The sequence below is a fragment of the Bombyx mandarina genome, chromosome 25 (genome assembly GCF_030267445.1).
Source record: "Bombyx mandarina strain Sakado chromosome 25, ASM3026744v2".
NCBI lineage: Eukaryota > Metazoa > Arthropoda > Insecta > Lepidoptera > Bombycidae > Bombyx > Bombyx mandarina.
Genome location: NC_143231.1, coordinates 616102 through 631213, shown reverse-complemented (window position 1 = coordinate 631213; position 15112 = coordinate 616102). Strand labels below are relative to the sequence as shown.

The 15112-nt window shown below is 38.2% G+C and overlaps 1 protein-coding gene across 1 annotated transcript; it reads right to left on the bottom strand.

The window, feature by feature from the left end:
- Positions 1-5389: 5389 nt before the first annotated feature.
- On the bottom strand, positions 5390-13946 carry Mink (Mitotic spindle and nuclear protein). Its single transcript, XM_089738651.1, has 6 exons — positions 13859-13946; positions 12200-13392; positions 10200-12116; positions 9959-10090; positions 8734-8961; positions 5390-8373 (listed from the first exon to the last, which is right to left on the bottom strand). The coding sequence occupies exons 2-6, from the start codon at positions 12219-12221 to the stop codon at positions 7973-7975; spliced, it is 2700 nt and encodes an 899-aa protein (XP_089594777.1). The 5' UTR covers positions 12222-13392; positions 13859-13946; the 3' UTR covers positions 5390-7972.
- Positions 13947-15112: the final 1166 nt, after the last annotated feature.

Sequence of the window (15112 nt, the reverse complement as noted above, 5' to 3'; positions counted from 1 at the left end):
TTAAATGTAAAGTAAATTGCGTTACATTAAGCTTTTTACTACATCGCGGAAGACGTTCATGAACACGTGTTCTGCACGTATGTATTTCTTTAGAATAATTGGTTGAAATATGCTTGAAAGATTTGAACACGGGCACAGTCGCATCGCACGATTTTTTTTCGGGTCGCTCCATACAAATACACCGGCCGTCGTACACTTTAAGCCATGACGACTTCCAAGACGGTAATTACGGGCTCAAGTAATAGCTTAGCATTGTGTATCATAACTAAAAGGTATACTATGGACGTGGCTTTTAATAAATCGATATAAATAAGTCTACATGTTAATCGGCTATTTCAAGATTTATCTGTAAAGACAGGAGTTCCGATTTTGTTATAACCGATTTCATAACATTTTAAAGAGATCGATATCGATAAAACTTATAGTATTTTTTTAATTGTGTCGGGAAATTTCACTATTTATTTTTACTGATTTTATTAAGAGTTGAAAACAAGTAGTGTCGTGTTCCTATAAATAGAGCGGTTGCTCGTCCTGTCTATTCATACCCCGATACGGTGGACCGAATGGTAAACAGTCGACGTCGCCCTAAGCACGTCATTGCGGATCCTCCCGATCCATTAACGGTGTTTTTAGGTACCTCAAGCACCGGTCACTGTTCTCGCCGAGCCCGTCGCTTGCGACGAAGGGCTCCACGAGCGAATTAACCCATAGACACAGCCTACTGAGTTTCTCGGCGGATCTTCTCAGTGGGTCGCGTTTTCGATCCTGTGGTAGATTCTGCGAAGCACTGCTTTTGCTAGGGCCAGTGTTAGCAACACTCCCGGTTTGAGCCCCGTAAGCTCACCTACTAGCTCGGTGAATCAGAATAACCTCTCGAGATTACTAGAATAGGTAGGGCAAAAAAAAACCTGTCTTGTATACAATAAATATTTACGTAGCACCAGTTTTCATTGTATAATTGTATAATTAAATATGTATGAAAGTAAGTGATTTGCGGAAATGACTGAATGTGTGGATCTAAGGATCGGTAAAGATATACATAACTAAATAAAAAGTTTCAAAACTCCAGCTAGTGTTATCGATCTATTTATAGTGAAGCAACATCGAGAATGGCACGTTAGGGTAAACAAGTTGTATGTATACGGATTTGTTTTAATTTTAGTGAAACAGGTTTTTTTTGAAGACGGTGTCAGTGCTGACCTATTCTTCCTTTGATGATACAGTTTTGTAATAATATAATTATTATAATTATAATTAATACTATTAGTATAGGCTTTTTTTTAATTATTCATCAGTAGAAAGAAAGAATGTAAACGAAATAGTGCAGCATTCATAGCTAACGTTTACAAAATTCATAGCGTCTCTCTAAATGTAATACGTTTTTTTACAATCGCAATCAAATAAAGCCTAACCTGCTTATCTATTATCTTGTTTTTGTGTAAAAATATAAGACGCGAAAGAATAGATAATAACATTGACATGAAATTCAGCGAATTAATTACAAATTATTATGAAGTTGTGTTTGTGAACTAGAATATATACCGTTTGGAAATTCAGAATGAGATGTTTACTGCAAATTCTGTACAAAATGGCGCCAATTTTCACAAAAATTTTTCTTTTCTTTTTTTAATTTTTTTTATTGCTTAGATGGGTGGACGAGCTCACAGCCCACCTGGTGTTAAGTGGTTACCGGTGCCCATAGACATCTACGACGAAAATGCGCCACCCACCTTGAGATATAATTTCTAAGGTCAAGAACAGTTACAGCGGCTGCTCTACCCTTCCAACCGAAACGCATTGCTGCTTCACGGCAGAAATAGGTAGGGTGGTGGTACCTACCCGCGGGGACTCACAAGAAGTCCTACCGCCAGTAAGTACCTAAGTATTATTAAGTAAGTATTATTGGCCCATTCTCGGCGGTCCGTGCTCGAATCGTGGTCGAGGCGGTTGGCCAACCCCACGTGGGGTCTACGGACCGTCGAGGCGGTTTACCCAGTCTTTTATGACTGGGTGAATCGTGGCCGAGGACGCCTCACCTTCCGTCTGGTGCAGGTGCTGACTGGGCACGGATGCTTCGGAAAGTACCTGCACCGGATAAGAGCTGAGCCGACGACGAGGTGCCACCATTGTGGACACGACCTGGACACGGCGGAGCATACGCTCGCTGTCTGCCCCGCATGGGAGGTGCAGCGCCGTCCTTGTCGCAAAGATAGGACCAGACTTGTCGCTGCCTGGCGTCGTGGCGTCGATGCTTGGCGGCGACGAGTCTTGGAAGGCGATGCTCGACTTCTGCTAGTGCACCATCTCGCAGAAGGAGGCGGCGGGGCGAGTGAGGCAAAGCTCTCCTCACTATGCAGAAACCCGCCGCCGCCGAGCAGGGGGTCGGGACCGGGGTCCCGTCCGTAACCCGGCCCCCTAAGGGCTTCGGACTCCACCCGCTTTGTGCGGGGAGCAACCTAGGCGTGGGGCGGCGTGGTAGGTAGCGTTCCCCCGACCGCTCCGGGGGAAGGTGTAGCGCGGCGCTATCAATCGGGCTCTTGGCCCGTCAACCAAGGGAACCGGCGGTCGTGTTGCTGGCGGCCGCCGGTCCGGCGTCTGGGGGACGGCGGGATGGATGTAATGTGCACTGCGTAAACCCTGTCCCGCCGTCTCAATAGCTCCGACTGGGTTCCCACCCGGTCCGGGGTAGGGCGCCGGCTGTGAGCGGCAGGAGTTTTTAGTGAGGTTCGACTCCCACATACCCCACCTGCCGTGCGGGTGGGGATCCGGCGATTTTCTCCTGTGGAAAAAAAAAGTAACTATTATTGTGTCTCTTCATTTTTTGTTAAAAGTAGAAGCCGTATAACATTTTATGATTCGTGTCCAATTACAAAATGCGAAGTAGTTCTCGAATATTTGTTGACCAAATATTTGCTTAATGATGGCATATTTAAAAAAATTGAAAATAAAGTATTATACTAAAGAGGTAAATTTGTTTTACTATCTAGTCTGATATTTCCTTATACACTTTTTATTTTTGCAAATATGTAGCACAACGCAATTCAATGTTTTATGAATGATAAAAGTTTCAAGTACGGTTTGTAAGAAAAGACAAAAAGGTTTAACAACGAAGTGTGCGCGCGTTACTTTCCTATTTTGGCAGATGAATTCACAGATCACTTGATTATAAGAGGATACCAGAGTACAGAGAAGTCGAAAAATTAATGCCGTCACCCACAATTAATAGTTGCACAACATTAATTAAAATATCAAACATTAAATTTTAAAAAATTCGAGACTGAAACATAAATTCTCGCTTTACCTTTTTTTTTTATTGCTTAGATGGGTGGACGAGCTCACAGCCCACCTCGTGTTAAGTGGTTACTGGAGCCCATAGACATCCACAACGTAAATGCGCCACCCACCTTGAGATACAAGTTCTAAGGTCTCAAGTATAGCTACAACGGCTGCCCCGCCCTTCAAACCGAAACGCATTACTGTTTCACGGCAGAAATAGGCAGGGCGGTGGTACCCACCCGCGCGGACTCACAAGAGGTCCTACCACCAGTAATTACGCAAATGATAATTTTGCGGGTTTCCTTTTTATTATACGATGTTATTCCTTCACCGTGGAAGTCAATCGTGAACATTCGTTGAGTACGTATTTCATTAGAAAAATTGGTACCCTCCTGCGGGATTCGAACACCGGTGCATCGCTTCAACACGAATGCACCGGACGTCTTATCCGTTAGGCCACGACGACTACTATCGACGGCTTATCTCACAAACTTTTAAGATTACCTAAATGTTACCTACGAAACTAATGTCCACTGATTCACAAAGTTAACATTCGCGCCCAATTCATTGTTAAATGGAAAGCCGTGTTTATTGTTTTTCTATCAGTACTAGATAATACTTATTAGTGTAAGTCATGAATTTACGCGGTGAGCGTTCTCACTGCGCGATTGTGAGCTGGTAGCCGACGATTGTTACTAACATTGATAAGTGGCATTTTATGTATTTATTATCAGAAACTAATATACCTACATAAACAAAGGCACTGCGTCTGTGTTTCCACCGATTTTCGTTTTCTTAATTTTATTTATGGATAAATTATGAAACCCTCTCGGTAAACTTGGTGAACTGAACACAACGTGAATACCGACGCTCAGCTTGAGACATGAGGTCGAAGTCTCAATTGTATTGTTTCGATAAATAATTTTATGCAGTAAGTGTATTATGTAGTACGTTGAGCCCATAGACATCAGTTTATGAGCTCCGGTCGCGGTCGTAAGCCCGTTCACCCATATTTGCAGCTAAATTCAAATTAAAAGCACTCGTGATAAAGTTATTAGATATTCACCTGCCTACCACAAAACTAACCTTTGAAGTCGTCGTGGCTTAAAGGATAAGAAGTCCGGTGCATTCGTATTTAGCGATGCAACGGTGTTCGAATCCCGCAGATGGGTACCAATTTTTCTAATGAAATACGTAGGTACTTAACAAATGTTCACGATTGACTTACCACGGTGAAGGAATATAACATCGTGTAATAAAAATCAAACCCGCAAAAATTGTAAATTGCGTAATTACTTGTGGTAGGACCTCTTGTGAAAGTAGGAAACGATCTGTCGCTGCCGGCCGTAGTGCGGAGGATGGTCGGCAGCGCAGAGTCGTGGGACGCCGTGGTGTCCTTCTGCGAGGACGTGATGTCGCAGAAGGAAACTGCGGAACGGGATAGGGAGATCTCGACTCCCTTCCCCGGCCGCAGAAGGCGCACCGGGCGCAGGAGAAGGGCGGACAACACCCTTTTCCGCCCCCCATGAATGGGTCCAGGGGCGAGGGACTTGGGAAAGCCTTCGCCCCCTATTCGGTGGACTTGAGACGGAGGCGCGTGCGGGTGTCGGCGCGTGCCTCTGAGGCGATGCACGGAGTAGGTGAACGCCTCACCACCCTGTGCAGGAGACGAGGCCTGGACCAGGCCAGCACTGGTGTGGGGCTGCGGAAGAATTTGGATTCCCGCGACCCTGCGCGCACGTGTGGGTGGACACCGGGGTGGTTTTAGCCGGTAGGAGTCCTGCACGCCCCTCCGCCTTTCCCCAGACGGAGGTAGTCCATGAGGAAACTATACTTGAAACCTTAGAACTTATATCTCAGGTGGGTGGCGCATTTACGTCGTAGATGTCTATGGGCTCCAGTAACCACTTAACACCAGGTGTCATCTCATCTCAATCTACAACGCAATGAATGTTAAATAAACCGTAGCGTCACGAAGCGATTTGAAGATGTATTTGGAAAATATGTGATTTACGGACTTCCTCAATCTTTTTGATAGATGGACGCTTTTCCCCACCTCCTTAATACCAATCCCCGTGTCGAAGTAGAACACAAAACAAACAAAACTAATCAGTATGATATATTATTATTTTTATTAATAGAAAACAGTACATTGTCATGATAATGATACGAGATGGCACGAGCCATCGAGTGCTAGAATAAAATTATTCAGTAGGTAAATCTAATATCAAAATTATTCAATACTCGTATAACAAACTGTCACGATTAATTAATACTTTTTGTCATAATTTCACTCGGCCATATATATGCATTAAATTTTAAACCTTATTACTATGAAATATAGAACGGAAACTGAAAATTGTTGGTGTTTGTTTTGTTATTTATCTGGCAAAAAAAGGGGTGGAATGTGTAAAATATTATTATTATTCGAATTACTCCCAACTCGATATCTTTACTCGGCCAAGTGACATTGATAAATGACAAATGACAAATAAATATATCTTTCATATGGCAGCACTCATAAATCGTCTTTTCGCATTAAGTGTACAATTTCCAAAAATATTCGAAATTGAGTTAATATGCGGAATCATTCGGTATCACCAGTATTTTTCTCATAAATACTGTCCAAAGAGGATTATCTAGTTTTAGTTTTTTTTAGTTTACCTATGTTTTGACTACTATTAACAAAATATCTACATAATTTTATCTTACTTTAAAAGACAGTTAATGTAACTGGTAAAAAATGAAAAATAAATGTTGCAAAGATGATTAATATTAAAAATATCACATGTTAAACATATAAAACACTCTCCTGTGAAATTAGTAAGTTTTGAGAATAGACAGTTTTAATGCGAGAAGACGAAATGTTTGTCAACAATGTCGGTGTTGTTTTTTTTGACTTGAGATTATGGAGGGTAAAAGAAGTAAGGATCACCATCTCAGTGTATTAAAAAGTATCGGCTGAAAGGCAGCAGATTAAGGTGGCGCCATAGTAGCAAGTGGAAAGATTTTAAAAACAGGGCCATGAACTGGCACACTTCACTTCAATCCAGCACACTACACTCTGTTTAAAACTGCTATATTCATATCATTTCCACTTCCTACACTAGCGCTATTTCGGTGAGTCTTCCAACAATAACTTGCTGTTTATAGGTGGATACTATTTTAACTTGCCCCATATACAAGATTGTGCGTATTACCTCTACCATATTGAGGAGAATCATCTTATATGGTAGAAAGTTGAAAGTGTCCAGCTACACTATAACTGAATAACAGTTCAAAATCCTCACAATCGCGTTGGTATAGACCAGTGGTTCCCAAACTTATTTTGTCTACTGCCCACTTTGAGAATAAATTCTTTTTTAGCGCCCCCATTTTTTCTACCTGCTCAAAAACCACTATAGCGAGAGCTCAGTCGGTGTCTAAGAGTCCTCCTAGATGAAATTACAAATCGCCTTCCAAGCCCCTACACAACGCCCCCATTATTTTCTGGGTCTATTAGCCCCCCCCCCCTCCCCCCCCCAAGCCTGCAACGCCCACAAGGAGGCGTTATCGCCCACTTTGGGAAAGGCTGGTGTAGACAAAAGGTATGGTATAAATGCAGCAATTGTTGATGAACTGAAGTATGCCAAGTTAAAAAAATAAATATCATTTTGATTAAAGTAGTTAATTATTGAAGTTTTTATCAACTTACGTTGTACAAAATAATGCAGTAAATATAACCTTATAGAATTATTACAAGAAAACGTGCACCTAGAGTGATTTTATTTCGTAAACTGTGAATGGTACTATTATTTATTTATTAATATTTCTTTTTATAAAAACGTATCTATCAAACCTACTCTAATAGTATTTGGCGCTTCCTTTCAAATTTAACGTGATGCTGATATAGCATGACTAATTTAAAACAATTCGACGGACACTCTTCATAAACACAGTCGATTCTCCTTACCTCTACCCTCCATATTTTACATATATTAAGCATTAATATTATATAAATAAAGTAATCAAATTAAGACAATATGACACCGGCTTGTGTCGTTTTGTGACAGCTTGTAAACTAAATTGTTAGTGTAATAGAAATTAAAAAAAAGCATATCAACAGACGAGTTTCCTGCACTTCGTACAATTTGACATCCGTCAGACCTTCAGTAGATAACGAATTTAAATTAAAAAAAAACGGTGATTCGTTAAAAGTACTTATGCGTTTACACAGGGATAGAATACACAGCACATTGATCAGGATCCTACATACCAAACTGGCTGGTTTTCTTTTTTTTTATTACTTAGATGGGTGGACGAGCTCACAGCCCACCTGGTGTTAAGTGGTTACTGGAGCCCATAGACATCCATAACGTAAATGCGAAACCCACCTTGAGACATAAGTTCTAAGGTCTCGAATATAGTTACAACGGCTGCTCCACCCTTCTAACCGAAACGCATTACTGCTTCACGGCAGAAATAAGCAGGGCGGTGGTACCTACCCGCGCGGACTCACAAGAGGTCCTACCACCAGTAATGTATCAGTGGATAATGAATGACTTCAAATTCCTCAAACTACCTACTACAACTAATCTATTGTCACCTGTGGTTGTATCTTGGTTAGTTTAATACAAAGTCTGCCTTAGGTGGGTTTAATAATTGAGTAAGTTCAAACTATTTACACAATACCAATTTAAGATAAGCAAAACAGAATTCAATTTAAATTCCTCAATTTCATTTGCAAATCGAAACGTCTATTTGTCCTGACTCCTTTAATAACTGTCCTAGTCTCTTGAATCTTTCCTGTTCTTTTATCGGTGAAGGATTTCTCTCTCATGACCAACTGTTTAGCTGTTTCCTTCCTCGTTGAAGTGGTTCCAGTCAGGGACGGTAATGTTGCCTGCCTGATTAATCCATTAGGCTTTGATAGCTTTGATGCCTTGGTGTGGTTAATGTTTTTGGTCGGTACACAGAACGGATTAACGTCCATGTTCAGTTTGAAGCCGAACCTAGTGTATCCCGGTTTTGATTCTGGATTCACTTGAAAATCATACGGATTCTTTTTGCTGGAAACTTTTTGTTTTTGCTGTTCTTTCTGTTGTTCTGTGGTGGAAGCTGTAAAGTATATAGGTAAGTCTATTATGGGTATGTTTTTTTTTTTTTTTTTATTGCTTAGATGTGTAGACGAGCTCACAGCCCACCTGGTGTTAAGTGGTTACTGGAGCCCATAGACATCTACAACGTAAATGCGCCACTCATCTTGAGATATAAGTTCTAAGGTATCTACAAGGTCAATAAAAAAAATAAAAAAAAGTATACTTTTTTAGTAATTTCAACTTTTCTCGTTTGTACTTATTTAGGTTGGGTGATTGCAACAAAATCTAAGCTTGTTTCTGATTTGGGCAGCATGTTCACGTGGTATCTGTGCCTTCATAGCAATTAACTTGTTTATATTATTGAAATCTCGGCGCTTACCTTTAGGACTGATTTTTTCCGAAACTCCTACACTCCCTGTTGGGGTTAGCAGCTGTTTCGCTCGCTTCGCCTTCCTCTCCTGGCACTCGTCTAGCGACTCCATCTTGTCGAACTGCTTCTGATGCAGAGCGGCAAAATTGGGCAGTTTCGTGCGGTTGAACTGAGAATTTGGCTTGGGTTTCGAGGGTGTAACCATTCTCTGGGGTGTGAACAATTCTGATAGTTTAGCTAGAAAAAAAAACAACAACAATGTGATGAGTATGACCTCTACTAGATTTACTATACTACTACTGGTGGTAGGACCTCTTGTGAGTCCGCGCGGGTGGGTACCACCGCCCTGCCTATTTCTGCCGTGAAGCAGTAATGCGTTTCGGTTTGAAGGGTGGGGCAGCTGTTGTAACTATACGTGAGACCTTAGAACTTATATCTCAAGGTGGGTGGCGCATTTGCGTTGTGGATGTCTATGGCTCCAGTAGCCGCTTCACACCAGGTGGGCTGTGAGCTCGTCAACCCATCTAAGCAATAAAAATAAAATAAAAAAATATTTACGAAATTTCTCGTGTCTTTAATGGGAATTCGTTTGCTTTCGTTCGGGTTTAGTCCTTTACACGGTACGGCTTTAGGTCACAAAACACCGAGAGTACAGAAGTTAAGCAATGACCGCTCGAGCAAGGCACATATAGATATCGTTCAAGAACACGAAATCTCGGAACAGACTGGAATATGTTAAACATTTCTTTCTGTTTTTTATTGTCCTTATAGATAGACAAGCATACGACCCACTTAATGGAACGATCTGTGAGAATGGAATTATCAAATGTTCTTCTTCTGTATGGAGTCAAATGAAAGTAGCTGGTATTTAGGAGCCACGGCCCAAAGGTAAAAAGGCCCGTCCATCTCAGCCAAATCTGCCGAAGTCGATGTGAAATGTATCATCATCACAATGATAACATGTATAATTTAACATAAATATAATTAAATATTTTCGGTAGGCAGAGCGGCTTGGCTCTGCCCCTGGCATTGCTGGAGTCCATGGGCGACGGTAATCACTCACCATCAGGTGGGCCGTAAACTCGTCTGCCTACAAGGGCAATGAAAAAAATAATTACAATATCCCGAATGACGTCGCACGTAATGAAACATTCGGCCAAATTTGCAATTTACGCGCCAATTTTCAAGAGTAAGAAGTTCCGTATTTAAATACCAGAACAAAGGTCGGGCTCACCAGAAGCACTGAAGGTCCTCTTTCGAGCTGGCTCCGCCGCTGTTTCCGTGACGCGTTTGCGTTTGGCTCTCGCATCTTCAGCGTCGCTCTGAGTGTACGAACGCTTGCGGGCGGTAGATCGTGATTTCAGCTCTGGGAAATAAAATAATTTTGCATTTATGGCGTTGTGACGTATTTATGATTCGAGATGACGTATACAGAAATCAGCGAAGTAATATATTGTGCAAACATTTTCACTCACCGTTCTCTTCAACAACAAAACTCTTGTTTGATCCCTTCAAGTTTGACTTAATAACCTTTTTTCTCTGCTGACTGAAAATAGTTGGGTTATCAACTGGACTACAAAACATTACTTTCGTCGTTCTCGGGACAACTTCAACTAAAGAAGACCGCCTACTCTTCTCAATAGATCGAGTGATATTTAATAATCTGTCTTTTTGTGAGCTCTTATTTGGAAATGGTGTTGATCCAGGTGATGGAAGAGACATGCGTTTGACGGGAGTATGTTTAGGTGTCACCGATGCTGCCTTCTTGCTTTCAGAATCTAATTCTGGCCCATCTTTAGTAAAAGTTCCTTCACGTTTCAGAGGAGTTACAGATTCCTGTGAGACCAAAGTATCTTTAGCTATATTAAGGCTCTCATCCATACTACTTTCTATTAGAACTAAGGTAGAATCCTTAATAATATTGGATTCATGAAGTGGAGTAATGCTGGAATCATCACTAGTAATGCTGATGCGAGATACATCATTCTCGGAGTCAGTACTTAATAACGATGTTTTTGTAGTTTTATCAAAGGTTGTGTTGAGTTTCTCATCAGGTTTAATGTTAGGCTGGGCTAAGTTTTCATTTGTCAATTCATTATTAATTTTTGCTGTGGTGTGAATTTCACTTAGTTTGTTATATTTCTTTATCACAGAAGATTTTCTTTTCGAAGACTCACAAAGGTTGTGATCAAGAACTTCAAAAGTTATATCTGAAGTCTCATGTCCCATACAACTTTTATCAAATGTCGAATTTTTTAATGATGACTTCCTTTTTGCAATGTCAATCGAACTTTCTTCGTCAAATGTATTATTTAAAAATTCTGATTTTCTATTTGTTGCTCTTGTATTGAGTATTTGACTGTTATTGGATTTTTGCAAGTTTTGAATCTCGTCTGACAGGGTCATTATTGGCCTACTGTCTTTAATAGAGGTATTAGCTTTTTCGTAAGTAACATTAACATTATCCGTGCTGTCATTTTTATCATATGTAGTATTAATTATTGACTGGTTCCTGTGTTTTTCAAATATAGAAGACTCTGTAGTGCTTTGAATGGATGTGTTTTGTTTTAAAGGAGACAATTTAATTTCACAATAGTCAAAAGTTGTGTCGGTTATTTTCTCTTTTATGCTAGATTTTTTTTTGTGTGTATTTTTTTTAATATTTTCATTGACAATTGGCTTAGATTCATTATCTTTTAATATTGTTTCACTTTTGGGTTCATTTTGTGATTTAAAATTAGTTTCCAAATTAATAGCTTCTTTAATACTTTTGTTAGTATTTAATGTTAATGTTTTTGTGGGGCTTTCTGAAGCACTATGGAATGAATCAGTTGATAAGTTTCCTTTATTAAAATTCTCATTCTCGACAGACTCCACAATAGAAGTAGATTTCTTTCCTTTCTTTTTACGAGACTTAGTTTTTTTAGGAACCACATCAACAGTTTTATCATAGTTCAAACTGTGTTTCTTGTTACATTTCTTGTTTTTAGTTTTGTGTTCTTCTCGCTTGTACATGTTTTCTGTTACTGGAACATTTTCTATGGAACTCTCAGAGGCCTTTTTAGTTCTGCGAGTAGTTCTAACAAGTTTTTTTGCATCAAAACTCTCTGTATTTTCATTGCTTACTGAGATGGTGTTGCGGTCTTTTAGGGTGTTTTTACGAGTGGAACGAGACTGTTTAGTTTCAATACCATCAAGATCGTTGTCAGCTGAATGTTGTTCATCGTCAGTCGGATAACGTACGTAATTACTACGTTTTTTACATTTTATTACATTAATGCACGAACCATCCGCGTTTCCATTTAAAAGTTTATTCCGTACTTTTCTTTCGCTTCTTACGGTAATATCAAAATCATCTTTCACTGTAGAGTCGTTGGACATACTTCGTATGCCTGGAAACAGTAAGAAGAACCAATTTTTACTAATATGTTCACGTATTACGAACGTTATTAGAATAAATTTGTAAATTACTTACGCTTTCCAGATCTGGTAGCCATGTTTAATAGTTGAGTGTTTATTTTGAGCAATTTTCTTCGTTCACTATAATTGTTTACATTTGTTTAGATAATTCAAACCACTGAATGCATGTAACGTATTATGAAATTTTAAATTTCAAATTCGTTTTAATTCAGTTGCGGCTGTCAAACTTAGTTGACAGACCATTCAAAACAAATGTCACGTGAGTGAAAGAAACAATGAAGTAGTTGATGCTCGTATTATCCTCATAATTTTTTTATGGTATGGAACACGTTAATAGTAAGTATAGTTTTTGCAACAATTATTGGCCTTAGTCCTTGTGGATAGCATACACAAAAATCCTAAGATAATTAAAAGGAAAGCTATTTAACGACAGTCTCACCCCTCAAACTAGAACGCATGAAGTTTCGTGGTAGGAATAAACGGTTGTGACATAGAATCCGCCCTATCACCAGCAGTTTGTTTGAAACTTGAAAGTGGTGTCTGTAATTACTTTGGAAATGAAGCCGTACTAATGATAAAATAAAGTTGTAAAGTCATAAATTAAACTTCGTATCACGCCTAATACATAATACGTGGCAGAGTCGTTTTGGTACAATTCGCAACCTAATTCAATCTTCAATCTTCTTAATACAACGTTCACTAATAATAATAGAATAAATTTCGATTTTTAATGGCCTATCTCATGTCTACTTTAACCATTTGCTTTAATCTGATAAAAGTGTTAAGAATTTCGGTTCGCTGTAGTTTTTTAATATTGACTATAGTATGTTTAGAAAATTGTACAGGTAAAATGAAACAAAATATGTTGTATTTTTCCAAAAAGACCATTAAACTTTTATTAAATTTCCACAACTTGCCTGATAGGTAATTTCCTTTTACGTAGACATGTATTTTCAGTATTGTCTCATCTTACATTAAATAGTTAAATATCTTTTTTATTAAATTTCAATTCATATTCACATCAATTTCACTACCTTCCTTAAAATATTTCATTTTTCGTACAACAAACATGATTTCAACCTTTGCAAAAATGTGTGAATTGTATAATTTTGTTACATTTAATATTTCTTCAGAATTCAGTGTTAAATAACGGTGGTTTATTGACGTCCTACTAAGGTTCACGACGATCCATTGAATGCAGGCAGCGCATAATCGGTATATGTGGCGTGGCTCGGAAGCAATGGACGTCTGGGGGTTGAAAGATAGATAGTTAACCAGATTACCTGTTTAGAATTTGTGAAACTGCACAAATCTGCGACACTGAAATAAAACCGCTGGACATAGTATATCGGGTTCTTTTAAAATGTTCAGTGAAAAGTGAAAACCATTATTTTACTGAGACTTTATTTCATCCCATCTCATCTCGCTTAATTTTATTTCGTCCCAATTGATTAAAGTCTCAAATTAATCAACTTCATCTAATTTTTCATATCAAAATTGAATTAAAAAAAAGAAATGACTGGTTTATGGGCATCGTTACCAGGCCACAGAACATTTAAAAAATATTGATTTTTAAATATCAATAAAATATTACATTAAACACTACAGAACATGATACTTCTCTCACTTTAAGTGTCTCACTACCTACTAAAAGACTACTAAAATATGCTTATCTAATATACACTAATTTATTAGAGATATAATAGATGCTTACCACTGAAGTATGAAACCTAATGCCTACGCATTATTGGCACATGCCGAGTATGACACATTTAGGTACCATGACATGGGGTAAATTGGGATCCTGGGGTAAATTGGGACAAACCTGCGGAAGATTCTCAAAGTACTTGTAGCACGGAATCTACCTAATTTTCTTTAAGGTAATATTTATCAATGTATGGAAGAAAAACCAAGTTAACTATGGAAGTACTAAACATGAGTTAAGTTGGTCCCAAAAATTAGTCAAATTAAATTTAAAATAGAGGTTGAAAAGTGCGTTTTAAAACAGCTTAAAGAACTTTTAAAAAAAGTGATATTATCGTTGTTTTTTCAATAAGATCACAGTTTATATAAGTTTTTAATACACCTGGAAATACCACAACAAACGGTAAGTTGCAATATTCTTATTTTAAATACAATATTTCGACAAAATAAAAAATTTATATTTTTTCCTTTCTTTTTGGGGAAAATTGGGACGTATGTAGGGTAATTTGGAACGAGACTGGAAAAATTAGGGACGAGAAAACACAAAATTGGAACGCCAAAAGACAAAATAGGGATGGCTTGTTAGGGTTGTCACTGATATCTTATAATAGATTTTTTAGCCTATACTATCACTTAATTGCGTGATGTAAAGAAGGTTAATGTGTTTATCAGTTAGTTTATGTAAGTATTAAAGGTAAAAGAAAAGTATATATATAATTACTTTTTTTTCGCGACATTTACCTTGTAATATTTGCCCGGTCGTATGTTCTTTATAGCAATAAAAAAAATTAAAAGTTAAAAGAACTCAAACGAATCAAAACTTTTATTATTTCAGAATCTATTCACGCATCGAATCATGATTTTGTTAACATTCACAACGAACACACACAAATAAAAACAGGCCTCAGATTTTAAATGTAACATTAATTAAAAATCCGAGATATCCAATTATGAGTGAGTGAATTAATTGAGTTTAGTTATTTCGCTTAGAAAGAATTTCTTTTATTTTTGTTATTATTGGCAGTAATCAGATAAAGCTGTTTTTTTATCTTATTCACCTGATATCTTACTCTTGCTCAAAGATTATTTTGAAAATGTTGATTAAATAAAATTGTATTATTGCATTTCCAGTCCTTTTGTTTTCTATTTTTTATTCTATTTTATGATTTTGTTTCAGAGTTGTGATTTTTAAGGAAATTAAATAATAATTTTCTAAAATATAACATGCACATACTTTTTTTGATCATTGTATTGTTGATTATCA